This window comes from Arvicanthis niloticus, chromosome 4, assembly GCF_011762505.2.
Source record: "Arvicanthis niloticus isolate mArvNil1 chromosome 4, mArvNil1.pat.X, whole genome shotgun sequence".
NCBI classification, from domain to species: domain Eukaryota; kingdom Metazoa; phylum Chordata; class Mammalia; order Rodentia; family Muridae; genus Arvicanthis; species Arvicanthis niloticus.
The window spans coordinates 6,068,529-6,092,399 of record NC_047661.1 but is presented as its reverse complement, the minus strand read 5'-3'; the positions used below and the strand labels follow the sequence as shown (position 1 = coordinate 6,092,399).

At 40.3% G+C, this 23,871-nt stretch overlaps 1 protein-coding gene across 1 annotated transcript in view; it reads right to left on the bottom strand.

Moving 5' to 3' along the window:
* Positions 1 to 4,439: 4,439 nt before the first annotated feature.
* Mtfr1 (mitochondrial fission regulator 1) overlaps positions 4,440 to 23,871 on the bottom strand; it is a 34,012-nt gene continuing 14,580 nt past the window's right edge. Inside the window, exons 3-8 of the mRNA XM_034500993.2 lie at positions 17,705 to 17,803; positions 12,774 to 12,889; positions 9,901 to 10,133; positions 8,131 to 8,377; positions 7,128 to 7,296; positions 4,440 to 6,252 (exon numbers count right to left, since the gene is read on the bottom strand). Coding sequence (XP_034356884.1) covers positions 6,184 to 6,252; positions 7,128 to 7,296; positions 8,131 to 8,377; positions 9,901 to 10,133; positions 12,774 to 12,889; positions 17,705 to 17,803 — 933 coding nt within the window. The 3' untranslated portion in view covers positions 4,440 to 6,183. The remainder of the gene's footprint in view (positions 6,253 to 7,127; positions 7,297 to 8,130; positions 8,378 to 9,900; positions 10,134 to 12,773; positions 12,890 to 17,704; positions 17,804 to 23,871) is intronic.

Sequence of the window (23,871 nt, the reverse complement as noted above, 5' to 3'; positions counted from 1 at the left end):
CTCTCCTATTAGACAGCGTGGGTACAGTCATTACCCAAAGACGGCCACTGGCCACTCCTAAAGTGACAGCATGTTGGGATATCTGACTTGTCTGGGGTCTGGTGAAATTCCCTGCAAGCTAATATCACCTTAAACAAGTTCACTGACATTGCAAAGAACAGTCTTGGTATTTTAATTTGCAATGAGAAATGTAACTACCAAACCAATCATTCTTTCACTTTAAGCAAATCTTCAGAAGCCAAATTAGGATCAGCTGGTTTACTCAAAGAATTCTGAGCAAGGGACCCAAGTTTTCTAAAGGATTCTACTCCCTGTGGGGATGCCTGCTGGTATCATAGACCTGGACTGGGTACCTTCTCCCCTGGATGCTAGAGGTCCTCTGCCAGTGGTTGCTTCTCCACATTAGCTTGATTGGCAACTCCATTAGATTAGCCCCTTTTCAGTTGAGTTTGCCTAGGCAGGCTCCACTGCCTCTGTGGATGTTTCCTTCTGCTCTGACTTGTCTTCAAGTTTAAAACCACATTGAAGTTTAGCTTTCCTGCCTGGGCTTCTCAAAGGCTCCCTTGGTGATGCTCCCAAGCCCATCAAGTTTGTTTTCTACAGCTGTGTGGGAATTGCCTGCTTCCACCTATTTTCCTTGAACAATTGATTTCTCTTAAAGAATTTAAGGAAAGATTTAGGTTACTTTTTTAAAAAAGCAAATTCATAGTAGTACAAAATTCATGGCATTTCGAGATATATTGGATACTTCAAAGAGCTTTTGAGTGTAGCAGCCATTTGGGAGTGTGGACCCACTGCTGAAGGGGAGCTGGGGTAGGTGAGGAAGTCTCTGCTTTAGAGTTGAGAAAAAAATTTAAGTCTTAACATGCTTATTAACATTGTACTCTAAACATAATAGTTTATACTGAGTCTCTTTGTACTAAAAAAGAAAAAAATTACTTTTTTTTTTTTTTTTTTTTTTTTTTTTGTCCTTTGCAAACCTGGAAACAATATCCTGTACCTGGGGTATAGGTTAGAGGTGCTAGTAATCCCTTCACAGCTCTGAAAATGGTATTTTCCACAATGCTTTTTTTGATGTTTGTTTCCTATTTAAGACTTAAAAATTGTCACAAGCTTATGTCTTAACTTCAGTAATTGCTGACTGAGACAATAACTAATGGAATTCATAGTGCTTTTAAAGAAACGTGCAAACTTGTCGCCACACCTTTGACGTGTTTTTGAAACATAACTTTGAAACTGAACTCATTCCATATTAAGAACCTGCATGGCATCAAGAGAACCCCCAAGGGTCTTCAGGAGAGCGAGCCACCACTGCAGGGCAACATGAGGGTGAACTGACAGGAACATGAAGGGTCTTATGGTTTTCAGTGTGCACAGTATGGGACAGATGTAAACGGGGCCATCAATAAACAAATTACTGTGGAGTTCCTATGCACCCTTTAGCTATCGTATTATTGCTAAGAAATTTTCTGGAAGTAGTTCAGTAATGCTGAAGTTGTATAGTAAATGTTTGGTTCCTGTTGTATGCAAAACATGGTACTTGGTGTTCAACTTTTAGAGAGCATTACAAGTTACAAGCCAAGGTCTCTGTTCAAATTGTCTTGGTGAAAGAAAAATGTGTACAAAGTGCTTGTAATTAGTTTCCGGAACTGACTCGGAGGGGTAATGCTGGGATACTGTTTGAGAGACTAGCTTAATAAAGAAACTAATACCATTTGTATCTCTTGATGCCTAAGTCACTAAGCATTCAAATTTGATTATACAGTCTCAAGTACTGAAAATTATACTTGAGTAAAATACTAACTTTATCAATTACATTTTCAACTTCATGTCTCTAAGTTTGTAAGTTATCCTAGAATCTATCTTTAGAATCTGTAGGATGGAAGTGGAAAGACAAACACTGATATTTTCAATATTTAGCTTCTTATTGGCTGTTGACTTAAAATTGAAACCTGTTGACTTAGTCATCTGTGACTTTCAGTTGATTCAGTAGCCTGTTTAAAAAAAAAAATCTATCCTGTTTTTAAGTTGTTTTTAAGTCTAAGTTGAGAGAGAGAGAGAGAGAGAGAGAGAGAGAGAGAGAATGTGTGTATGTGTGTGTGTAGCAAATTTGAAGTATTTGTTGTTTGGACATGTCCTGTAAAAAAAATTTCAGGAAACTGTAATGGTATCAAAGTTTTTTTTTTTTTTTTATCTTATCTAAAATTTATATAAAAACAATATCTACATATATAAAGTTTTGAAGGAAACATCAGTCTGCCTGTCAGCTTACTTCATGTGCTGTAGCTCAAGACTCCAAGTCTGACAAGGTGCCAGGCTGGTGGGGTTCCAGGAGGGGCGTCCTTCCCAGTTTACAGACTTGCTAATTTCTAGTTTATCCTTACATGGCCAATAGGAGGAAGAGCTAATTTTCTCACTCTTAGTGTTCTCCCTAATCCTATCATGGGGTCTCCATAATTGGACATAATTACCACCCAAAGGACCTACTCCTCTAATGAGTTAGGGCTTTGTGTGAGAAGGCTATTACACAAAGATGCATTTATTAACTGCTCAAAGTTCCTAGGTGTAGGGACACAGGTCAGCTGTAGAGCTCTTGTCGGCCATGAAAAAGTCTTTGGGTTCCATCACACAGAGTTGAGAAAAATTGGGTTTTCCATTTAAGAATCATTTTAAGAATAGAAAGGGGCTAAGGTACACAGGTAACTGGGACTCGGTACAGAGGATGTGTGTGTCACACTGGAGGCCAGGTTTACAAAGCCGAACTTCAGAAAGCATGGAATGGAGTTCAGCCATCCCATGAGCTTCCCCTTGCTGGTTGTTTTCTTTCCTCTACGTCAGTTTCTCCTTAGGAAGCAGGAGTGTGGTTTTAGGAAGTATTGTGTCCACAGTATGGCAGACATGGTTTTAAGGCCTTCACCAAGGTACCAAATCTTTTGTGTGGCTCTGTCCTCTAAAGTATTTACCAAGTAAAGGCAAATGGATCGTAAGAGCTAACTGAATGGCTGCTGTGAGCATTCTTTGGTAATTCATTTCATCATTATGCCCTTACAGTGCTAGGTGTCTTTCTTGAGGTTTTCTACCAGATTTCTGGAAGGAGTAACATGATCCTTGTTCTGTTCCTAACATACTAACTATGCTGTTGCCAATATCAGTATTTCAGAATGATGTCCCAATTGTTCTTGGTCTTTTTTTTTTTTTTTTTCACCCTTAAGATACTGCTCTCTGATATATAAAGTTCCCTGAGATGTGAATCTTTCACTCTCTAATAAAAAAGCATCTGGTTAAAAAACAGGGATGGCCATTGGAAAACAATGACAGACATATTAGGTAAAAACCTTCTGATGAAAAGTAGCCTTTGTCCTCAAATTGTGGCTTTTCGTCATGAAGTAATCAGAGTCTACTTGGTGTTATTTGGATCGTCTTACCCTTTGCCCCAAGAATACTAAAATTATGCCTGCATTATATTCTAACTGTAAAGGGCCATTTAAAAGGACTTTTGTAAGACCCATTTTGAGAACTGCAGCTTCCTCGGGAACAGTGAGATGCTGGGTCCTTACTTAACTGTGGTTTTCTATCTGTTGTACCTCTGAGACAGGGAAGTGCTGGCCTACTTACAGAATTTCCAGGAAACAGGCTCAAGAGAGGCGCTGAGAATGGTGAAAACAGGAAAAAACACAGCCATCAAGCCCTAGTGATGGATGAAGGTGCATGACAAGTCCCATGGTAACCTTCCAGCCTTTCTGGCCTCCTGGTTAAGTGTAGAAATGCTGGAATAGCCTGTCACAAGAACTAAGTTACCTTTTGCCTGGCAACTCCACAGCTGATTAAATTAGGTGAACTACAAGTTTAAGCCTTGTTTTTGAGACAGAGTCTCAATGGCTCCAGAATAAACTCACTTGCCCAAGATCATATGTGGCTCCAAGTCCAGCGCTCTGACTCAGATTCTTTATCTCTGAAAGTGTCGATACAACTCGTGTCAGATACAGTGTTCAGCTCACAGCTCTATGTTGTATAGGAGGCCTCCTGGGTTGGCTTTTCTGTGACAAAACCAGCCTAAGAGGAAAAGGGAGTGACAGATAACACAGCTCTTTAAGGAATGTATCTCTGCTTTAAAATGCATTACAAAGGGGCTGGAGAGATGGCTTAGTGGTTAAGAGCACTGACTGCTCTTCCAGAGGTCCTGAGTTCAATTCCCAGCAACCACATGGTGACTCACAACCATTTATAATGGGATCCCATGCCCTCTTCTGGTGTGTTTGAAGACAGCTAGCATAGTGTACTCATATACATAAAGTACTCATATGTGTGTGTGTGTGTATATATATATATATATATCTTCCTTCTTTTAAAAATGCATTCCAAGTTATCCTAAAACAACATGTCAGCACAAAGAATTTAGCTACAAAGCAAAGACAGAGGGAGGCAAATATACAAATAGATAATATTGTCGAAAGAAAATTCAACAGCTTGCTTTATTTTAAAATAGTAACTTTCAAATAGTAGAATGCTAGCCAAATTCAATACTGATATGAATATAAACTTCTTAGGTCAAAATATGTGGTCAGGCAATTTTTCTGAATCTCATAAAAGACAGTTTTCAAACCATATAAAATATTTAGAAACAATATACAGCAAAACATACCACAATTTAAACTAAGTAAACTATAAAAAATAGCCCAATCTTTGTTATGATTTAGAACACCTATTTTCAATAACTTAAAATATTATCTACACTTCCCATGTTTAAATTCTTCTGGGAAGAACCACTAGTCTAGATTTAAATAATCCAAGTATTTACTCATGGTAAGAGATTCTGACATTAAAGAATCTATCAGAAACATAAAAATCATGAAAACTACTAAGTACTTTAGATTATAACCAGTCTTTCCAAGCCCTAGATAATAAAGGCAATTTTCTACTTTCTAATAACAGCTAAGGTTTATCTGCATAATTCATTGGCTGGCCAATAATAAATAGCTTAAAGGGAATTTATTCACCTATTCAGTAATGTTTTATTATAAAGGATTTTTTGACCAGTATTTCAAAATTATAGATTCAATTATGCTGACATTTCTGGAAGTACTGTGCTGGCTAGTTTGTCAGCTTGACACACTAGAGTCGTCTAAAAGGAAGGGAACCTCAATTGAGGAAATGCCTCCCTAAGATCTGGCTGCAAGGCATTCTCTTAATTAGTGATTGATGGGGGAGGGCCCAGCCCATCATGGGTAGTGTCAACCCTGGGCTAGTGGTCCAGGCTTCTATAAGAAAGCAGGCTGAGCAAGCCATGAGAGGTAAGCGTAAGCAGCACCCTCCATGGCCTTGCATCAGCTCCTGGCTCCAGGTTCCCGCCCTGCTTAGTTCCTGTCCTCACTGCTTGTGATGATGAACTGAGTGAAATAAACCATTTCCTCCCCTAAGTTGCTTTTGGCCATGGTGTTTTATCACAGTGATAGTAACCTTAACTAAGACAATTGTTAACTTAGTAATAAATCATCTTTATGAGGCCACTTATTAAACTGATAAGAAAGATGATACATTCTGGCTTTTATTTAAGAAATTATTTAATTCAATAATTTGGTTTGTTACTAGTTGAGAAGTCCATTTGCTTCCCAGTATTGAGTGGTAACGCGGTGTCAACAGCCTTCCTGGTCCTCACTTCCCTCTAAGAGAAAGCAATACAGAGACTCAGCAGTAAACATCTGCTGTTTATGTAAACTCAGCTCCAGAAAACAGAAAGTAAGAACATACTCAAGTCCTGTCCGAGCATTCCCAGCTCCGATAGTGTGCTATGATAACGGTATAGCAGCTGTTCATCACTGACTAGTGAGCTCTCAGTGAAGAGGCGATAACAGTGTCCTCATTGATGCCCTTCATTGTAAGCTTTACATCTTTTTGTATCCAAATGTGTGCATATAAAACTTTTGCAGATTTTAGTGTTAAGAACTGAAAATGCACATAATAACATAATACATGTGTGTTAAGGAGAGCTCCTTAACTGACCATCTCATGGGAGCCAAACCAACTGCTGGTGCTTTCACTACTTCTTACTCCTCTAATTAGGCTAAGAAGGAGACCAATGAACACTATAGTCAGGAATTTACTAAATACTGGTGATTTCTACTAGCCAAACTCAGCTCTGCAAGCCAACAGGTGAACCAGGAGTCTTTCTGAATTCATTGTCCATTAGGAGTCTGGAACATTTTCAATTAAAGCCTTCATTTTCCCTGTAGACTTCAATATATGTGGGCCAAACTATGGAAAAGAAAGAGAAAACACAAAGCATAGAGTAAGTTAGCAAGTATCTTGATGCAAACCACAGGCAGAAAGGAGTTAGCACTGGGGTGGTCTACTCAGTCTCAGAGACGCAGCACACACCTCATAAGCCTATGTCAGATCTCACTGGAAAAACAACTCAACAGGCACCCCAGGAGGAAATGATCCTGTCTTGTTTTAAGTAAATCTTAAAATCTGAATGAATATAAGCACTATACTTTATCATAATGAAAATTTTGCCGGGCGGTGGTGGCGCACGCCTTTAATCCCAGCACTTGGGAGGCAGAGGCAGGCGGATTTCTGAGTTCGAGGCCAGCCTGGTCTACAGAGTGAGGTCCAGGACAGCCAGGGCTACACAGAGAAACCCTGTCTCGAAAAAAACAAACAAAAAAAAAAAAAAAAAAAAAAAATATTGAATTTCACTTCATTATACTTAAATAAAAAATAAAACCCTGCAGGTAAATTTAACATTGGAAAGTGCTATGCAGTGAAACCCAGGGTTAGACTCAGCTTTTTTTTACTTATGTTTCTCTATAAATTTTGGATTTCCAAACAAACTAAGTTTTACAGTGAGAAAACTAGAAATACAAAGAAACACGTCATCCTTGCTGGACACAACGGCACAACTACTTTAATCCAGCATTACAGGTGGATTTAAGCCAGCCTTGCTACAGAGCAAGTTTACATCCAGTCTCCATTTCCTGAATCCCTGATTCAAACAAAAGATCCATGATCCTTTCCCACCCAGCTAGCTACACCCTCCATATAGGGTCAGAACAGCCCCAACAGTATCCAGCAGGAGACATAAGTCAGTAGCTTAGATATGAATCTCCACCTAACATGCTACTACTCACCAGGGCTGGCTCTGAGGTGGCCTCTGACTCTGGCTTTGGAATTCCTCTTTCAGCTTCTCCTTGGCTATTGTGCCGATGTCGATATGCAAACTTCTTTTTGAGAGCCTCTGCTATGAGGGCAGCAGGGTCAGTAGTATCCACTGGCCTAGGTTTTACATCTTTCTCTGACCTTTGAGAAAGGAGCAGAAACCAAGGGGACAGGTCAGTATGTGGAGGCCCTCTATAGGTTCTCTACAGACAACAGATGGTGAGCAAGCCAATGCTAGTAGCAGGAGGAGGACTTGGACTTCAGAGCTCACCATGAGTGCCCAGTCAGATAAAGGGCCACGTGGGACAAGTCAGGGTTGCATCTTCCAACAGTATCCAGTGCCTCCAGGAGAGGGAGCATCATCCCATGCCTTCACTGAAGGAGTGAGAACTTACAATAGAGTCTACATGTGAGCTAGTGAGATGGCTCAACAAGTAAAGGTGCCTGCCGCCACGACTGATGACCTCAGCTCAATCCCCAGGACTCACATCGAAGACAAGAATCAAATCAGAATTGATCTTCTGACCTCCCCACACACACTGAAGCTTTTCTTAAAACAGATAACCTTTTTAAGAAATGAGTTGGGCATTGGTGGTGCATGCCTTTAATCCCAGCACTCTGGAATCAGAGGCAGGTGGGACTCTGACTGAGAGGCAAGCCTAGTCTACAGAGGTAGGTCCAGGACAGGCAGAGCTACACAGAAAAACTCTTGTCTGGAAAAACAACAACAACAAAAATAAATAAATAAATAAATAAATTGAGTCGGCACACGAGGATGATACTTGGTGGAATTGGGAAGCTTGCCTGAAGCATAGCTGTTTCCTGCCCTTGGCTATTCTGTGTGGAGGGGCTGTTAGAGCTGCAGAGCTCTCTGGAAGGGAAAATGGTTCAGTACTCATGTGACAAACCTGAGACTCCTAGTACTCAGGCTCTACAAGACCAAGGTAGAAGCAAGAACAAAGGTGAGGGCCTCACCTCTTGACTGACCGCAGCTTCACACTGTTCATGTCTTTAAGGACCTCTAGCATATTTGGCATGTCAGGCTTCTTCGGGTGGCCCTTAGCCAAAGTCTTCCCGGCACTGAGTCTTTGCTCTCTTCGTTCTTTAATCAGATCAAGAGCTGACGTACTTTGGTGGAGCACCAATGGAGGGAGAGGGGGAGGGGGAGGAGGAGGGGGAGGAGGTGGTGCTACAGTAACAGATGTGGAAGAATCTAAGCAACCTACAGAAGAAACAAACAAAGTTAATCTTTCTGGTAAGAGGCAAGAAAACATCACTTTCTAAAGGCAAAAGTATGTGACAGACTTCTGTATTCCTAAAAGCAATATCCTTAAAAGGAATCTATAAGAAAAATGCAATTTAATTACTAAGAAATGTCTGAATCTGAACCCAAACTCACCCCATGGAAAAGTCCCATGCAAATGAATACAGATGTTTTTAAGAGTTTAGACACACCTGTTTGTGGAGAGTAGCATAATCTCTCTTAGGAGAAACATAAAGCAGTCTATACTCATGCACATCTGTTCTCAATACATACTACTGGACAATTCAGCACTCTCACAAATATCACGAAACCCTCCATCATACTAGCTGTTTACATGCCTATAATCCCAGCAGTTGGGAGACCAAAGCGGAAAGATCACTCCAAACTCAAGGCCAACCTGATCTACATAATGAATTCCAGGTCACTTAGAGATACAGAGAAAAACCTAGTCCCACAAAACAGTATTACACTTAATTTTCAAACAAAAAAGTAATTAAGTGTTAAAGAAATAAAATACCTAAAATTTACCCTTTTTGCCTAACTCAAAGTTGGCTGTCTCTGCTGCAGAACTGTACAAATGAGAGCTTGGGTAAATAGTAATGTCCCAAGAGTTTTACTTGAAGTATTCAGACCATAAGACATCTGAACAAAGTGCAATGTTCTCTCTCCTATTTATGGTAGTTTCCCTAGTCTACCAACAGAGGGAAGTAAAGAAAACAGTTCCAGGTTAACAGAAGAAAAAGCCAGAACTCCATATACAAAGCAAGTGTCTATGCAAATCACGGAGTTGACCCCTCACCTTCTAGTGCCCAGTGCCAATCGAACCATAAGCAACATGATTCAGACACTGGGCACTTAAGTGTCTCTCCAGGACTGTGAAATAACAGGAAAAACAACCACTACTTTCCAAGAAACTTTGCAGGCTAGGATTTCAAGGCCATGGTTTCTTCTCCATGGAAAAAAAACGTGCCACACCAATGAAACTACTAGGATTAGATGAAATCCTGACTTTGGTTTCTACTCTGTACAAGAGAACAAAAGGGCTATTAGGTACCTGTTGTGTGCATTTGTTACTTTCCATAAGTAAGGGCACAGGGACTTGGTAACAAGTACCGTGATACCCGATTTAGAGCAGAAAAGGAAGGTAGGTGGAGGATCAGACGTTCACCTCGGGCCGTGCAGGTGTAAACAGCACGTCTCACAAGTTCACACAGCAACGGTTCCTTTCATTAGACAGAAAGCCACATTATGTCCTCTTGTCTGAGAGCAGCGGTTGCCAGATGGAGGAATCTAAGCTTCCCATAGAGCAGACATTCACAATAGCCCACTTAAAATGCAGCTGCCTAGCTGCATTTTCCCCTACTCTTCTCAAACCAAAGTCACACACACATCATCAGGTTTTGTGCTGTCTTAGGCAAGACTGGAGAAGACTAATAGCTTGCACTGGCCAGTCACAACAAGCCAATTCAGGGGCCACATACCTGCACTTGGACTCTGTTGCTCCTGCAGGGTCACAATCTTGGCAATCTGAGCTCTAAGGGCAGCAAGCTCATTCTCAAGTGCAGAGATCTTCTGTAAGGCCTCCTCACTGGCTAGTGTCATCTTTGGAGAAGGCTTGTCTTGAGACAAGTTTGGTAAGGAAATGTGCCTGCTTGGGGGCTTCTCAAAGCAAGGAGGGTCATCCTCAAGAGGAGGCTTGGACCTGACCTCTGCCCTGCAAGGAAAACATAAAGGTGGCCATCACAAGGTTGTTAAGGAGAGCTGAGAAGATACCTACACACTGCTCACAGGACATCATCAAGTCAGTGTTCTCCAGCTATGGGCCAGCACTGCCCCACTCCGTCACTGTCCACGGAGCCTGCTGCTCCTCCACCACTGTCAAGAGGTACCACAGAAGCTCAGAAAGGCTGCTGATTGTTTCTGGGTCTTTTCTCTTCACCTAAAAAATTTCATCTTCTAAATGGCAATCTAATTATAACCAACGGAAAGATCAAACCAAGAATGTATAAGCCTTTCTGTGGGGTCCTGGCTTTGCCTTAGTACCAGCATTTCCTGTGTTTGATTAAACATAACAAGAAATATGGGAACAATATAATCCAACCACATCCTAGAAACTGAAGGGAAAGGGGAATCATTAATGTCATTTCTCTCTTATACCCACACTGTGAAAGTCTGAACACTGGAAACACTGCTCCCTGAAGTCTGACATGCCAGTCACTGGGAACACTTCAAAACTGGAAGAATTCTTCGTGAGTACAGGAAGCAATCATAATTCCTGGTATGAAGATCAATAATAAGTAGCCTGGACTACATAGTAAGTTGGAAGCTAACACGAGCTACTCTAAAGAGCGGAAACAACTACACTGTGCCCCGATTAAGGACTTTAGGTTCCAGTTTCTTCTGCAGCTTAGGGAACAGACACGTGGCTGGCCAGGTTAATAAAGCTTCAGACAGCACTAGCCAGCAACTGAAGACAGGTAAGCCTCAGCCTTCTCCTGTGTGCTGAGCCAGTGCAGTGTACTGTGGTGTTTCAGTGAGAGCAGTACTAGAAGAATAACTGAGCCTGATCTCTGACCTCCACATGTTTGCATATGTGCATATATGTTCACAAACGTGAAGAAGTACTCGCCACACAGCACAGTACATACACAAAATAAGGCTTACATTTCTACATGCCTACAGATTAATACCATCTTTTCCTTCCTACTGAAATTTTAACAAATATAGAAACAACAAAAACAGATGTTTAAACAGATGTTTAAAAAGCAGAAAACAGCTAACTGTGATGTTTCTTTAAAACTATTTGACCAGGCCAGCTCTGTCTGCTAGTGAGATTTCTTCATGTTTTTCCCGCTTCACTTGGCTCCCAGATACTCTATGGTAGAAGAGCAGAGTAAAGTACAATGTGCTGAAATCCTGACTTTATGATTACTGTGCTGGTTTGTTTCATGTCAACTTGATGCAGCAGGAGTCATGAGAGGAGGGAACATAACTGACAAAACGCCTCCAGCATAGTGGTTCTCAATCTTCCAAACGCTGTGACCCTTTAATACAGTTCCTTGTGTTATAGTGACCCTCAACCATAAAATTATTTTTGTTGCTACATTATAACTGTAATTTTGTTACTGTTATGAATTGTAATGTAAATCTCTGTTTTCCAATGATATCAGACACCCCCTGTTGAAACAGTCCTTCAACCTTCAAAAGGGTCTGAAGACCCTTTTAAGAACTGATATCCCAGAAGATCAGGCTGTAAGCAGACAGGCTGAAAGGGCATTTTCTTAGTGATTGAGATTAACTAGGGAGGGCCCAGCCTACTGTGGGTGGTGCTATCCCTACGCTGGTGGTCCCAGGTTCTGTAAGAAAACAAACCACACAGAATAAGCCATTAAGCAGCACACTCCATGGCATCTGCATCAGCTCCTGCCTCCAGGTTCCTGTCCTATGTGAGTTCCTGTCCTGACTTCCTTTGGTGATAAACAGCAATGTGAACACAAACTGAATAAACCCTTTCCTCCCCAACTTGCTTTGGATTCATGGTGTTTCAGGACAGCAATAGTAACCTTGACTAAGATAATTATCATTCTTCCTTGATATAAAGAGAAGCCAGTTTGGGCTTTATTTTGAAACAGTCTCAGATGTCCCAGGCTGACTTTTAAACAAGTTCTCCACTCTGAGAAACAGCCTTTCTATCTGCTTATCCCTGGCTGGCCCCTCAATACTCAGCTCTGGAACTAACTTCTCCAGAAGCCAGGCTAACTTCTCTCATCAGGCAAGGCCTTTCTCCAGCCATATCAGTAACACTGACTTCTCCCAGGACCTCCAATACACCAAGTGTGCCTAAACCTAAAGACTGTGTCTGATCTCCGACTCTCAGTGAAGAACATATGCTGAGTAACTTTCTTAGATTGACTATGTAGTAAGTATTCTTTGTAAGCTTTCAAATGAATGGACACAGCTCTAACATTCATTGTTCCTTCATCTGACCCCAACTCATCTTGATATAATTTTTAAGAAACATTCTCCAAGAATACAAATTCTCTATGATCTGATGGATTCCTGTATTCCAGTGAAATAATTATTTACCTAACCCATCTTTGACAGTTCTTTCTGGCTACTTATACTAGAATATAACCTGAATGGAAGGGAATTCTGTGGTTCACAAGGACTTAGGCTGAACATTCCTGGGAACTTTACAAATATTAGCTGATTCTGAAAAATAAACCCAAAAGACTACTCCAAAAAAAAGAGCAGGGCAGGGCAAGCTATCATCAAATCAAGCTCTTAGAGTATTCCAATGCATGCTTGAAAACAGCAGACACTGCATCTCAATCCCATAGCCTTCCAAACTAACCTGAGTCTTGTTGAGCACTCTCCTTCTTCAGTGGCTACCCATCCAACATCAGCAAAAGATGCCACCACATCCTCTCCTGAGTGCGTGGGACTCCATTCCGTTGCATGGCTGGTAAGCTGGAGGTTACAAAGAGAGAAAGTCCTTTATCTGTAAAATTTAACATAGAATAAAAAACCAAAGAGATACCATCAGGCTGGTGCACACCTCGTGGGTGGTCCAGTAGCTATATGGCAGGCCTCCATGCTACTGAGCCCTGGTTCACCACCTCAGGATTTTAACTTAACATTACCCAATTTCTACATCATGATTCTTTTATTTTATTCATCTAAAAGCTTAAGAAAAAAATAGATTCTAAGTATTAAAAACCACTGATTTAGGGCTAGGAATGTAGCATAGTGACAGGACACTTGGCTAGCATGCTTAAGACACTGTGCTAACACCCAAAACAAACAAAAACGATACCACGTTTTCCTGAAATAAATGTGGAGGACACAAAGTCAACAAAGTCACCACTCACTATGGTAAACGACTGTAAGACCCTAGTAATGCTGATGGTTATTACTGTTGAGTCCCGCTGTGGTAAATGATTATAAAGACACTAGTGGTGGTGATAGCTAATACTCTGGAGGTAATGACTATGATACTCCAGTGACAGTGATGGTGCCTATTCTTATCAACCTGACTGCATTTAAGATCACTTAGAATACTCAGGAGGCAGAAGCAGGCGGATCTCAGGAAATTCAAGGCCAACCTGGTGTACAAAGTCAGTTTCAAGTCTTCCAGGAATACACAGTGTGGTCCTGTCTTAAAACAAACAAGAACCAGAAGACATATTTCTTGGTCTGAGGAGGGAAGACTTAACCTAAACATGGGAAGAGGGAAGCTGAATGAGTGCCAACAAGTTTTTCTCTGCTTTCTGATTGCAGACTATGGGCCAATCACCTGACCTCCCACCACCATGTCTTCCCCAACAGGACCGACTGCCCCATCTGTGAGCAAAAATATACCTTTTCTTCCTTAAGTTACTTGTTTAGGTATTTGGCCACAGCAATAAAGAAAGCAACTTGTTGTGTTACACTATATGCTATGTTGTTACAATGATAAGGTTGAGAGAATGTTTTAAATGCCTTAAATCTCCACTTTTACTTGAATATTAAATAACAAGGTACTAAAGTTTTAACACTATTAAAAAAAACAAAGAGCCGAGGAGCAAAATTCTCTAGCTAAACTTAAACATATGAAGGAACACTATCTTGAAAGAAATACCAAAGCGTATACTAAAATGTACCTGAGGGAGAAAACAATTTAATTGTATTAACTTAGGCTACATTTCATATGTGTCAGAGTCAGAAGGACAATGACTAACAATCTGCACATATAGTTTCCCAATTAATTCCTAAAAGTGAACTCTGGAGGGTGTGGAGCCAGCTCAGGTGTAGACTTCTTTGGAGGGTGTGGAGCCAGCTCAGGTGTAGACCTCTTGCCAAGCATACAAATACCTAAGTTCAGTCCCAGTACAGGAAGAGAAGAAATAATTAAAGAAACAAACACAAGAACTCACTTGTGAATTGAAGAAAAAGAAGCAAAAAAAGCTAGAGATACGTACTAACACATTCATCAGACATGTTACACTGGGGAACTTGTCCAGCATTCAGACTATCTTCCTGTAAACTCGAGGCTCCATACATCAGATTCTGGGAGTCTGTCTTTAGCAGCACTTTATTTTGGAGGAAAGCTAAAAATTCTGTAATTCTTAATGAAGAGTATAATGTCTTCATTTCAAAAGCAGAATCTGTCTCATACCTGCTTAACTTCTTACCAGGCTGTGCTTGCCTAGCAGCAGGAACTCTGGGCCTGGTCCCTAGCACAGCATCAACAGAGCATGGTGAAGGTGGAAGTAAGAGGGTCAGAAAGTCAGGGTCCACTCAATTACATACAACATCAGAGGGCAGTCTACGAAATGGGACATTACCTCAGAAACAAAAATAAACGAGGGTAGTAACGCAGACTCATTTCAGGGCATGGTGGTGCATGCCTGCTCTGACATTGCAACCCAACAGTAGGGAGGTAAAGGGCCTCAGGTCCAGTCTTGGCTATACAGTCAGACCTTATTTCAAATAATGGGGGGGGGGGGGGGCACGGCCTACATTTAAGGACTCAAATCTAATTTTCCAGGTTTTATAAATGACAATAATTATGGATCAAACACTGTTTTTAATTTTACATCTGAATTTAAACCCTGGGACTCACTCATATTGTGGAAATGACTTCTGAAAGTTGTCCTCTGACCTCCACATGTTTTCCAGGGAACATGCATGGTGCATGCACACAAACAAATGAATAAATAGAATTTTAAAAGTGTAAAAGTGGTTGGAGCAATAGCTCAGAGGTAGAGCACTGGACGTTCTTCCTGAGGACATGGGTTTAATTCCCAAGCATTCCATGGTAGTTCATAACCATCTGTATCTCTGGTTCCAGGGGACTGGATGCCTATGGTAGCCTCTGTGGTACACAGGTGCAGGTCTCTGTGGTACACAGGTACTGGCCTCTGGGGTACACAGGTGCAGGCCTCTGGGGTACACTGGTGCACGCAAAACACCCATATACATACAATAAAAATATGTAAGTCTTTTGCAAGGTGATGGTGGTGGTACACTCCTTTTATCCCAGCATTTGAAAGGCAGAGGCAAGCAGAACTCTGAGTTCAAGAGCAGCCTGGTCTGCAGAATGAGTTCCAAGACAGCCAGGGCTGTTACACAGAGAAACAAAAAGCAGGGCAAAACAAAAGTGTAGAAGCAGAAAATCAAAAATATAACACCTTCTAGGTGCTATTTTACAGCTTTATCTAAATATTAATTATGTTACAAAACCATACCATGTATATGATCAGGTGACACAAGACCATTGAGATGAAATGGCAACACAGTTGTCAAGATATATATCTACTACACAAGCTGTTCCCCCACTTAAGTCCAATTCAATTAAGAGGCAAAGGAAAAGGAACCCAAAGGAACTTCTTAAAAGGTGATTCACCTACGACTTGAAAAGAACATTCCCTGAGTGATGTAATCAGGAAATGGCAAAGGCAGACTCTAGGACAAGTCAAGCAAAGTACAAGTCCAAGGTGAAGTGCATGCTGGCAAGGGAAAGCAAGGCCCAGGTCTTCAAGCACGGTTATCACTGCCATGGGCATTCATGGATGACCAGGAGCATGCACAAGCTGAGACAGGATGTCTGAAAACAAAGGACTTACTGTTAATTGTAGGAAGGTCCTGTCCTGTTAAAGCTACTGTTAGCAGAACAGATTAGAGTGAAAACACAGAAAATGGAGAGCAGGAGCTACAGTTTTAAAGTCTTTAAGAAATTAAAAAACAGTAACCCAAAACTCAGTAGTATTAGAATCTTATCACAATATTCTTGGCTAATTTACAGTATTCATAAACTACCCTGAGGAAATGGACTTCAACAAATTGTTTAGTATCCATATACATACCAAAAACCACATCAAGCCTGGGCCACTTGCTCTAAAATGGCTTATGCATTTACATATAACATGTCCACTCCCACCCACAGACTTTACCCAGTAATCTCTAAATTACTTGTAATACCTAACATGACTTAAATACTGAAAGTTTATGTATGCTCCATAGACATGCCCCCCCCAGACATTCCTGATTGTAGTTCTAACCCTAACCCTGTGCTCATTAACGTATTTGCTTGTTTAATATCTCTCTAGGAAAATATCAGCACCTAGCAAAAAGCATAAACTTCAAGTTTATTTGTTAAGGAAAAATGGGCTATTTTCTTTATGTGGGTATTTTGCTTCCAGATGTGTGGGTTCCCTGTAGTGGAAATGTAAATCATTACTTTCATAGTTACATAACTATTCCAATTCCAAACACCACTTTTGAAAATTCAAGAAAACTGTCCAAAACAAAACTACCCAAAGAATTGTCGAGACTGAATTACCCAGAGGCCTATGAGTTGCAGAAGATGATCAACTCCTCCTATCCAGGTTATTGTAAATTACCTATTAGTATTTGTGATCACCTACAAGTATGTTTTCTTAAATTTAAGATATAAAAATGCACACTTGCAACTGCAGGGTATTTATTTCCTTCTTTGTTATGGAAACAATGTATCATTCATTATGTGGCTGGAGTGAGCCTGAGACTCCTGACCCTGCCTCAGCCTCTAAGGTGCTGGGATCCAAGTGTATCCCAGCTCTTCCTGCTTTCATTCCATACAACTCAGAAGTTCATAAAAACAAAACCTTCACAGTTCTTTACCTAGCCCTTCACAGTCACAAACTGACAGGATTACTGCCAGAAAGGAAACTCTCTTATTTTTTACAATTATTTAATTACTTATTTACAGTGTGTGTGTGTGTGTCCGTTACTGTGAGTGTGCGAATCAGAGGACAACTTTAAAGAGTCACTTTTCTCCTTTCACCATGTGGGTACCAGGGCCAAACTCCTCATGCTTTGCATCTTGCTCTCCCCAAGAAACATCTTTAAGTGTAAGAGGTACAGCTAAATGTTAGAATATTTGCCTAGCACAACCTAAGGCCCTAAGGTCAACCCTAACCACCACAAAACAACACAATAACAAAAGAACATGTCTTTAGGATCAGAATAGCTGATGAAGCAGCCAAACTGGCTCGAGGTCACATGGGAATTACCAATTGTCTTGTCACAGGCTCCCCAAGCTTCCCCTAGGTATTTCAGGGAGGATAAAAGTTGAGTATCTGGAATAATCACTTCAGAGTAACTAAAATTAGAACGGCCTTGACTGTTAATCCTCTCTGTTTCAGTGTTATTAACAGGAGAAAGCCTCAGAAACAATTCAGCATTTCTGAACACACTGTGCCTAGTCCCATTTCTAAGGCACATATTACACCACGAAAACATGAAAAGCACAAAACCCAGTACCTGAAATTGAACTCTTGGACACTGAATCAGAGATAAGTTGGTACCAATTTTCCTTACGATACTTCGAGATGAACCATATGGTTTTCCAGACCACAGTGCCTAAGGAAACAGGGAAAAAACCAAACAATTACAAATTTCTCAAATCGTTAGCACATGGGCCTACTGAGTGAATGCTAACATCAGTTTCAGAATGTTCAGAATGTCCTAGGAAATAAGCTACTATTTTTCAATTCCAAAATGTTAACGGATGGACAGACAGTTGGTATTACAGCAAAAAATACCTTCCTATAAGATATTATGTAAAAATATAGACTAGTATCTAGCATATTTTGTGTGTGTGTGTGTGTGTGTGCGCACGTGCACGCTGGCTTACATATAGAGGTCAGAAAGGGAGTCTTCTATTCTCTCTTGCCACCTTCACTGAGTTCTGGGTATCAAACTCAGGTTTGCGTAGCAAGCCATCTCAGCAACGCCAATATCCTCTAGCAATCTTAAAATAATATTGTATTGGGGAGTACAAACTATTTTCTTATGATTCTACACAAGAAATGCCCTGTACCTACTCTACCATGTTTTCAATTTTAGAATTTTAAAATCATAAGAATTTGGAAATATGAGCCACTTTGACTAAGGTAATCTTTCAAATTAAATCTAAAATCCATATGAAGCTTAAGGAGTGGTTTTGTGTCATGAATATTATTTTTTACTACACACAGGTGACTGCCCCAGCATTTGTGGGATAAATCCAGTCCCACTTGTTCCACTTAAAGGGCCTGTCTTTAAATCTTATAAAATGCTATGTGCCTTAGGAGTTGCCACACTGAGGAACCCCCCAGTGAGATAATACACAGTGCACTAGATGATTCCTAAAAATTCACAACACAGCCCGGGCAAATAAATGTTTGTTAGGTTACTGAAGACCTCAGCTGAAATAGTACCCTTCTAACACAGAAAATCTACCCATGTTGAATGCTATATCTGAAAGCCTAGACAGAGAGGTAAAGAGCAGTTTTGAAAGAAAAAAAATCATAATTCAAATTTTCATCTTCAATTATCTCTTAATACTAAATAAATACTAGTCAGATAAAAATATGGACATAGTTCCCTATTTAAAGGCAGCCAAAATTCTAATTTAAAGAATAAAATTATGCTACTATATTAATGTAATTGTGAATACTAATTAACCTAATGGAGACTTTATGTCCAACAGTTAGTTCCCATTTACTTACCAAAACTAGACCATATACCATTCTCAAAGCATATAGAGTATATAGAAAACAACCGTAGAAATAGCTTTAAATTCTCAAATTTTAGTAACTGAATCCAATTTAGAATACTATTATGTATGAGTCAGAGTAAAGTTTGTGGGGATACATGTGGTACCCACCTCACCTCAGGCATCTGCCTCAACCTTTTAAAAGTTTTTCTATCAACTATGCTCCTGATTTTACTGACTTTTATCTGGAAGAATTCCAGAAAATTCTATGGCAGCCAACAAAACCTTTTAGTTGTTGTTTTCCTTCTTAAAAAGAAAAAAAATGGCCGAGCAGTGGTGACGCACGCCTTTAATCCTGGCACTTGGGAGGCAGAGGCAGGCGGATTTCTGAGTTCGAGGCCAGCCTGGTCTACAGAGTGAGTTCCAGGACAGCCAGGGCTACACAGAGAAACCCTGTCTCGAAAAAACAAAAAGAGAGAGAGAGAGAGAGAGAGAGAGAGAGAGAGAGAGAAATCTTTGTAAGTAAATAAAACTGAGAGCACAATTTGAAAACTTGGGTCAGCAAATAGATTCAATATTAAAATGTAAATGAAGTTACAAAAAGAACTTGAAGACAAAGTTACCCCAGTTTACAGAAAGTATCGATAGCACCAACGATTATATAGGACCATCAGCAGTCTTCATTACATGATGGAAGAACATCCAACAGAGAAATGGTTCTCACAGGTCAGAGCAACAAAAAGACTCACCAGCCAAGAAAGGATATCAGAAAGTCAATATAGAACACTATCCTTAAGCTTTTTACCTTATACATTTTAATAGATCTTGATCTTTTAAAATAAAACCCATAGGGCAAAGGTAACTACAGCACTCAATCATTTCTTTTCCAATCTCCCATTTAGTCACAAGCCAAAGTTCTACTGTGATGCAAGAAAAGTGGAATGCTATCTATGCATCATAATGTAACAATTACCTAGTCTGAAGGGAACCTCCACCTCTCTAGGAAGCAAATTCCAGTCCATGGAGGAAGAAAGATCATAAAGAAAACCTTGGAAAGGACCTGCTCAGGTCAGGGCCAATACTTCTGCCAGATTCCCGAAACCCTCACTAGCATCTTCCCATGTGTTTAACATCAGCAGGAAAGAATGCCAGGTGCTCTCAGGAAGGGAAGTGGCCAGGGGTTCAGCTTTTAATTATAAGGAATAAGTAAACTGTTTAGGCCTTGCCTACAAAGTTAGAACAGACTGCTTTGTGTCATTATGTTTTTAAGCATACACAGTAAACTAACATAATGTTGTTCTTCTGATCCTGGTGAACTAACTACCCAGTACTTAGTATAAAAACAGTAATACAAAGCAAAAGACTATGTAATGACTGGAGTATTTATTTAGAAAGAAGTCACAGCCTCCACAAGACGGTAAAAAAAAATGCAAGGAAACAGCTAACTTCCAGGAAGTCTAATGTGAGATCCTGACACTTGATTCTTTCTCCTCCCCACCCCTTTTTAAATCCAGCCCTCACAGTGGGGAGAAACTGTAAATGGCTCAGAAGAAACAGTGAACACATGGTACTGAAAAGTCACAGGCTGTGCCCGGGGAGGCTTCGTGAACTGAGTGTACCTCCTACCCTGACTTGTGGCTGAACTGTACTTCTCAGTATACTAGTTTGGAGAAGGGCAGACTCTCTAAAAAGAAACTGCCATCAAATTTTTCTCAGATGAAAGAGTAGGCAGAGAGAAAACTGTCATTACTAGAATATTTGATCTAATTAATAAGACATTCAATTAACTTCTGAGAGAAACTATACATTGCATTATCTACAAAAACTGCTTATAAATAATCAACAATGTCTGTACTTGTGCATGCCTGTGTCTAGGAATGACAATCCACAACATTTAGCAACAGGGTTTGAAAGTGATGATAGCAAGGAAAGACAATTTGTTTTCTTTTGTGTGGTGAAATGCTATTGTAGAAGTGTTGATGTTTGAAGCTGTCATCTGGCCCTGCTCAATATTAGAAACTATATTATTATTTGAAAAAAATTTAGTCAAACAATAAGCTTCATTCTAATATTTTCTTCAATGTATATGATACAGTTTCAGTCTCATATCCCTAAAATTATTTGTAAGTTAACATGTGCATGTAACACTGGGGGAGATGGGAGAATACAAACCATTAATTACAGTTTTTAAGAAGATTCAACAAATGCAAATTCCTAGTTCCAAAGACCCATGAAAAAAATCTTAAAAACATGCTGGTATGCGACCACCCAGATACACACCACATACATTAGTAGAATCCCTAACCAAAGAGTAGTTTCTCTCCGTTCTCCCAGCCACACAATGGCTTACACTCTTCTTCCAAAGCACAAGGTGGCAACAGAGGAATAATTGAGGTGTGTGAATAGACTGCTAATACAATTCACATACTGCCTGTAATTTTTCAAATATAAATTGCTGGGACCAGTTCCAGTCATATTCAAATGACTGATGTTTCACATTCTAATACTCTGGAGACTGAGACAGGGGTATCTTAAGTTCATGCCCAGTATGGGACACATACAAGACTGTCTCAAAAAAGTCTAAATATAAACATAAATTTTGAAATTTTTTCCATATGGACAACCATATAGGATGGAGAAAGAATTCAAACATCATGAAGATGTTTTAAGTACAAACAAATGTTGGACGTGTGGCTAGTGAGATGGCTCAGCCCATAAAAACTGTAGCTCAACCTGTGACCTGAGTTCAATACTAGAACCCACACTGTGGACGAAGAGAACTGACTGGGACCTGTCTGTCTGTCTCTTTCCTTTCCTTTCTCCAATTAGGGTTGTCCTCTAATTTAAATGTACTCGTTGGGGAAAGATGGTTCAGCAGTTAAAAGTGCTAGCTGTTCTCCCAGGCACCTGGGTTGAATTCCCATCCCTTACATGGAGGCTCACTAACAATGGTCTCTAATTCCACTTCCAGGGGATCTGGTACCCTCTTCTGATCTCTTTGGCACCAAGCACAAAGTGATTCATATGCAGGCACATATATGCAGGCAAAATATACAAACACACAAAACAAAATATTACCAAAAAAAAAAAAAAAAAAATGTTGAGCCAGGCATTATGAGCCACACTTTTTAATCCCAGTCAAGAGGTAGACTGTGGAAAGCTTTTGGGGCCACTTGGCAGGAATCTGACATTGGCCAAGGAAAAGGAAATGGGCTTTAGGCAGGAATCTGACATTGGGCCATGACAGGGAAGTAAGTTCAGGCAGGAATCTAATTTTAGGCTAAAACAGGGAAGTAATTTCAGTCAGGAATCTAAATCTTAGGCAAGAAAAAAGAAGTAGCATGAATATGACTTTGGGCTAGGACAGGGAAATAGGCTCAGGTATTTTGGTCATCCTGATAAGCCCTTTAAAAAGTCACAGGAGTGATCACGGGACATTGTTTATTGCCTTGCTTGTTCCTTGACTATTTGCATTTATTGTATTGCTAGTTCCTCAACCTAGAACTGACCTAAATACTTACATGTAATTAAAATGGTATAAAAGCAAATTGGGAAAAAATAATGCCGCCTTCTGGCTGGGATCATGCTACAATGTTATCTAATCGTCTTTTTTTCTTTTTAATCCTCACTCCTTTGCTGGAGAACCTGTTGACTGGGCTGGCCTGGTCAGTAGATCTCTGTAAATTGTAGGCTAGCCTGGTCTACATAGTTCCAGGACATCAAGAGTTATAGAGTAGGGCACTGTTTAAAAAAAAGAGGGGGAAACGAGGCAGAAGGCAGTGAAAAGACAGATACAGCACAGCCTAGCACAGCATTAAGCCTTGGCTTTAAAAGCAGGATCTGCCAATATATTGTCTATAAACAAATCATTATTCCTTACACTTCTACTTTCTCATCTATAAAGTAGATACTATTATTTCATGAGTCTATGAGTATTAAATGAGCTAAGGTACTCATAAGGGTTTCTTCCCCTTCTTTTAGAAGTACCAAAATACACTAGAAAGAGGCAGGACTGTGGACTCAGACCTGGTCTCTGCCTTGGGTAAGTGGACGAGGCAGCCGAGCTGAGAAGCTCAGCCTCTCCTCTGTAAGGAGGAGTGGTCTGAATGTAAAAGCCTTGGGCACTGAGTACTGGTTGCAGCATTGTTACTGTCTACTGTAAAACACAGAGGGAAATGGCATGTAATCCCCATTACTCGAGACTGAGGGACTACAGTTACATGTTTAAAACCACACTGAGCAACTTTGTGAGACAGTATTTTATAACACTCTGTTTTGTTTTGTTTTGTTTTGTTTTGTTTTGTTTTGTTTTGTTTTGTTTTAAAGGGATAGTTAAATGCAATGACTCAACAGTTAATGGGGCTTGCCCAAGATTGGCTACTTGAATTTGATCCCTGAAACCCACACAGAGGTGGAAGGAGAGAACAGATCCGCTAAGTTACCCTTTAACTTCTAACATGTGCCTTAGTATCATCCACCACACACAAACACATGCACACCATGTTTTTAAAGGGGGACCTGGGAGATGAAGATAGGTCAGAGGTTGAGCCATGCCTAGCATGTACCAGGCCCTAGGTCCAGTGTCCAATGTAGCAAATGAATGCACACAAACAACAGACTCCAGCCAGAAAGATGGCTCAGCAGGGAAAAACCCTTGGTGCCAAGCCTGATGACCTGAGTTCCATCCGTTTTTTAACAATTGGGAAGCAGATAAAACAGGTAAAGAAGGCCAGTTTGGGCTTCTAGGTCACGTTACGCGTATTATCAAGTCCATTTCATGCCAAGTTCTTGAAACTTGCATGAAACATACACAATGCATGTTAACCACTGATCCCAGTTTCATTGTATGTGAGTCTGTCCCTTTTTATTCCCTTGACGCCCCTATCCAGACAGACACTGCCATCTAATCCATGGTTAACTATACTGGCAAGTATTCTTGTTCCTAGTTTAG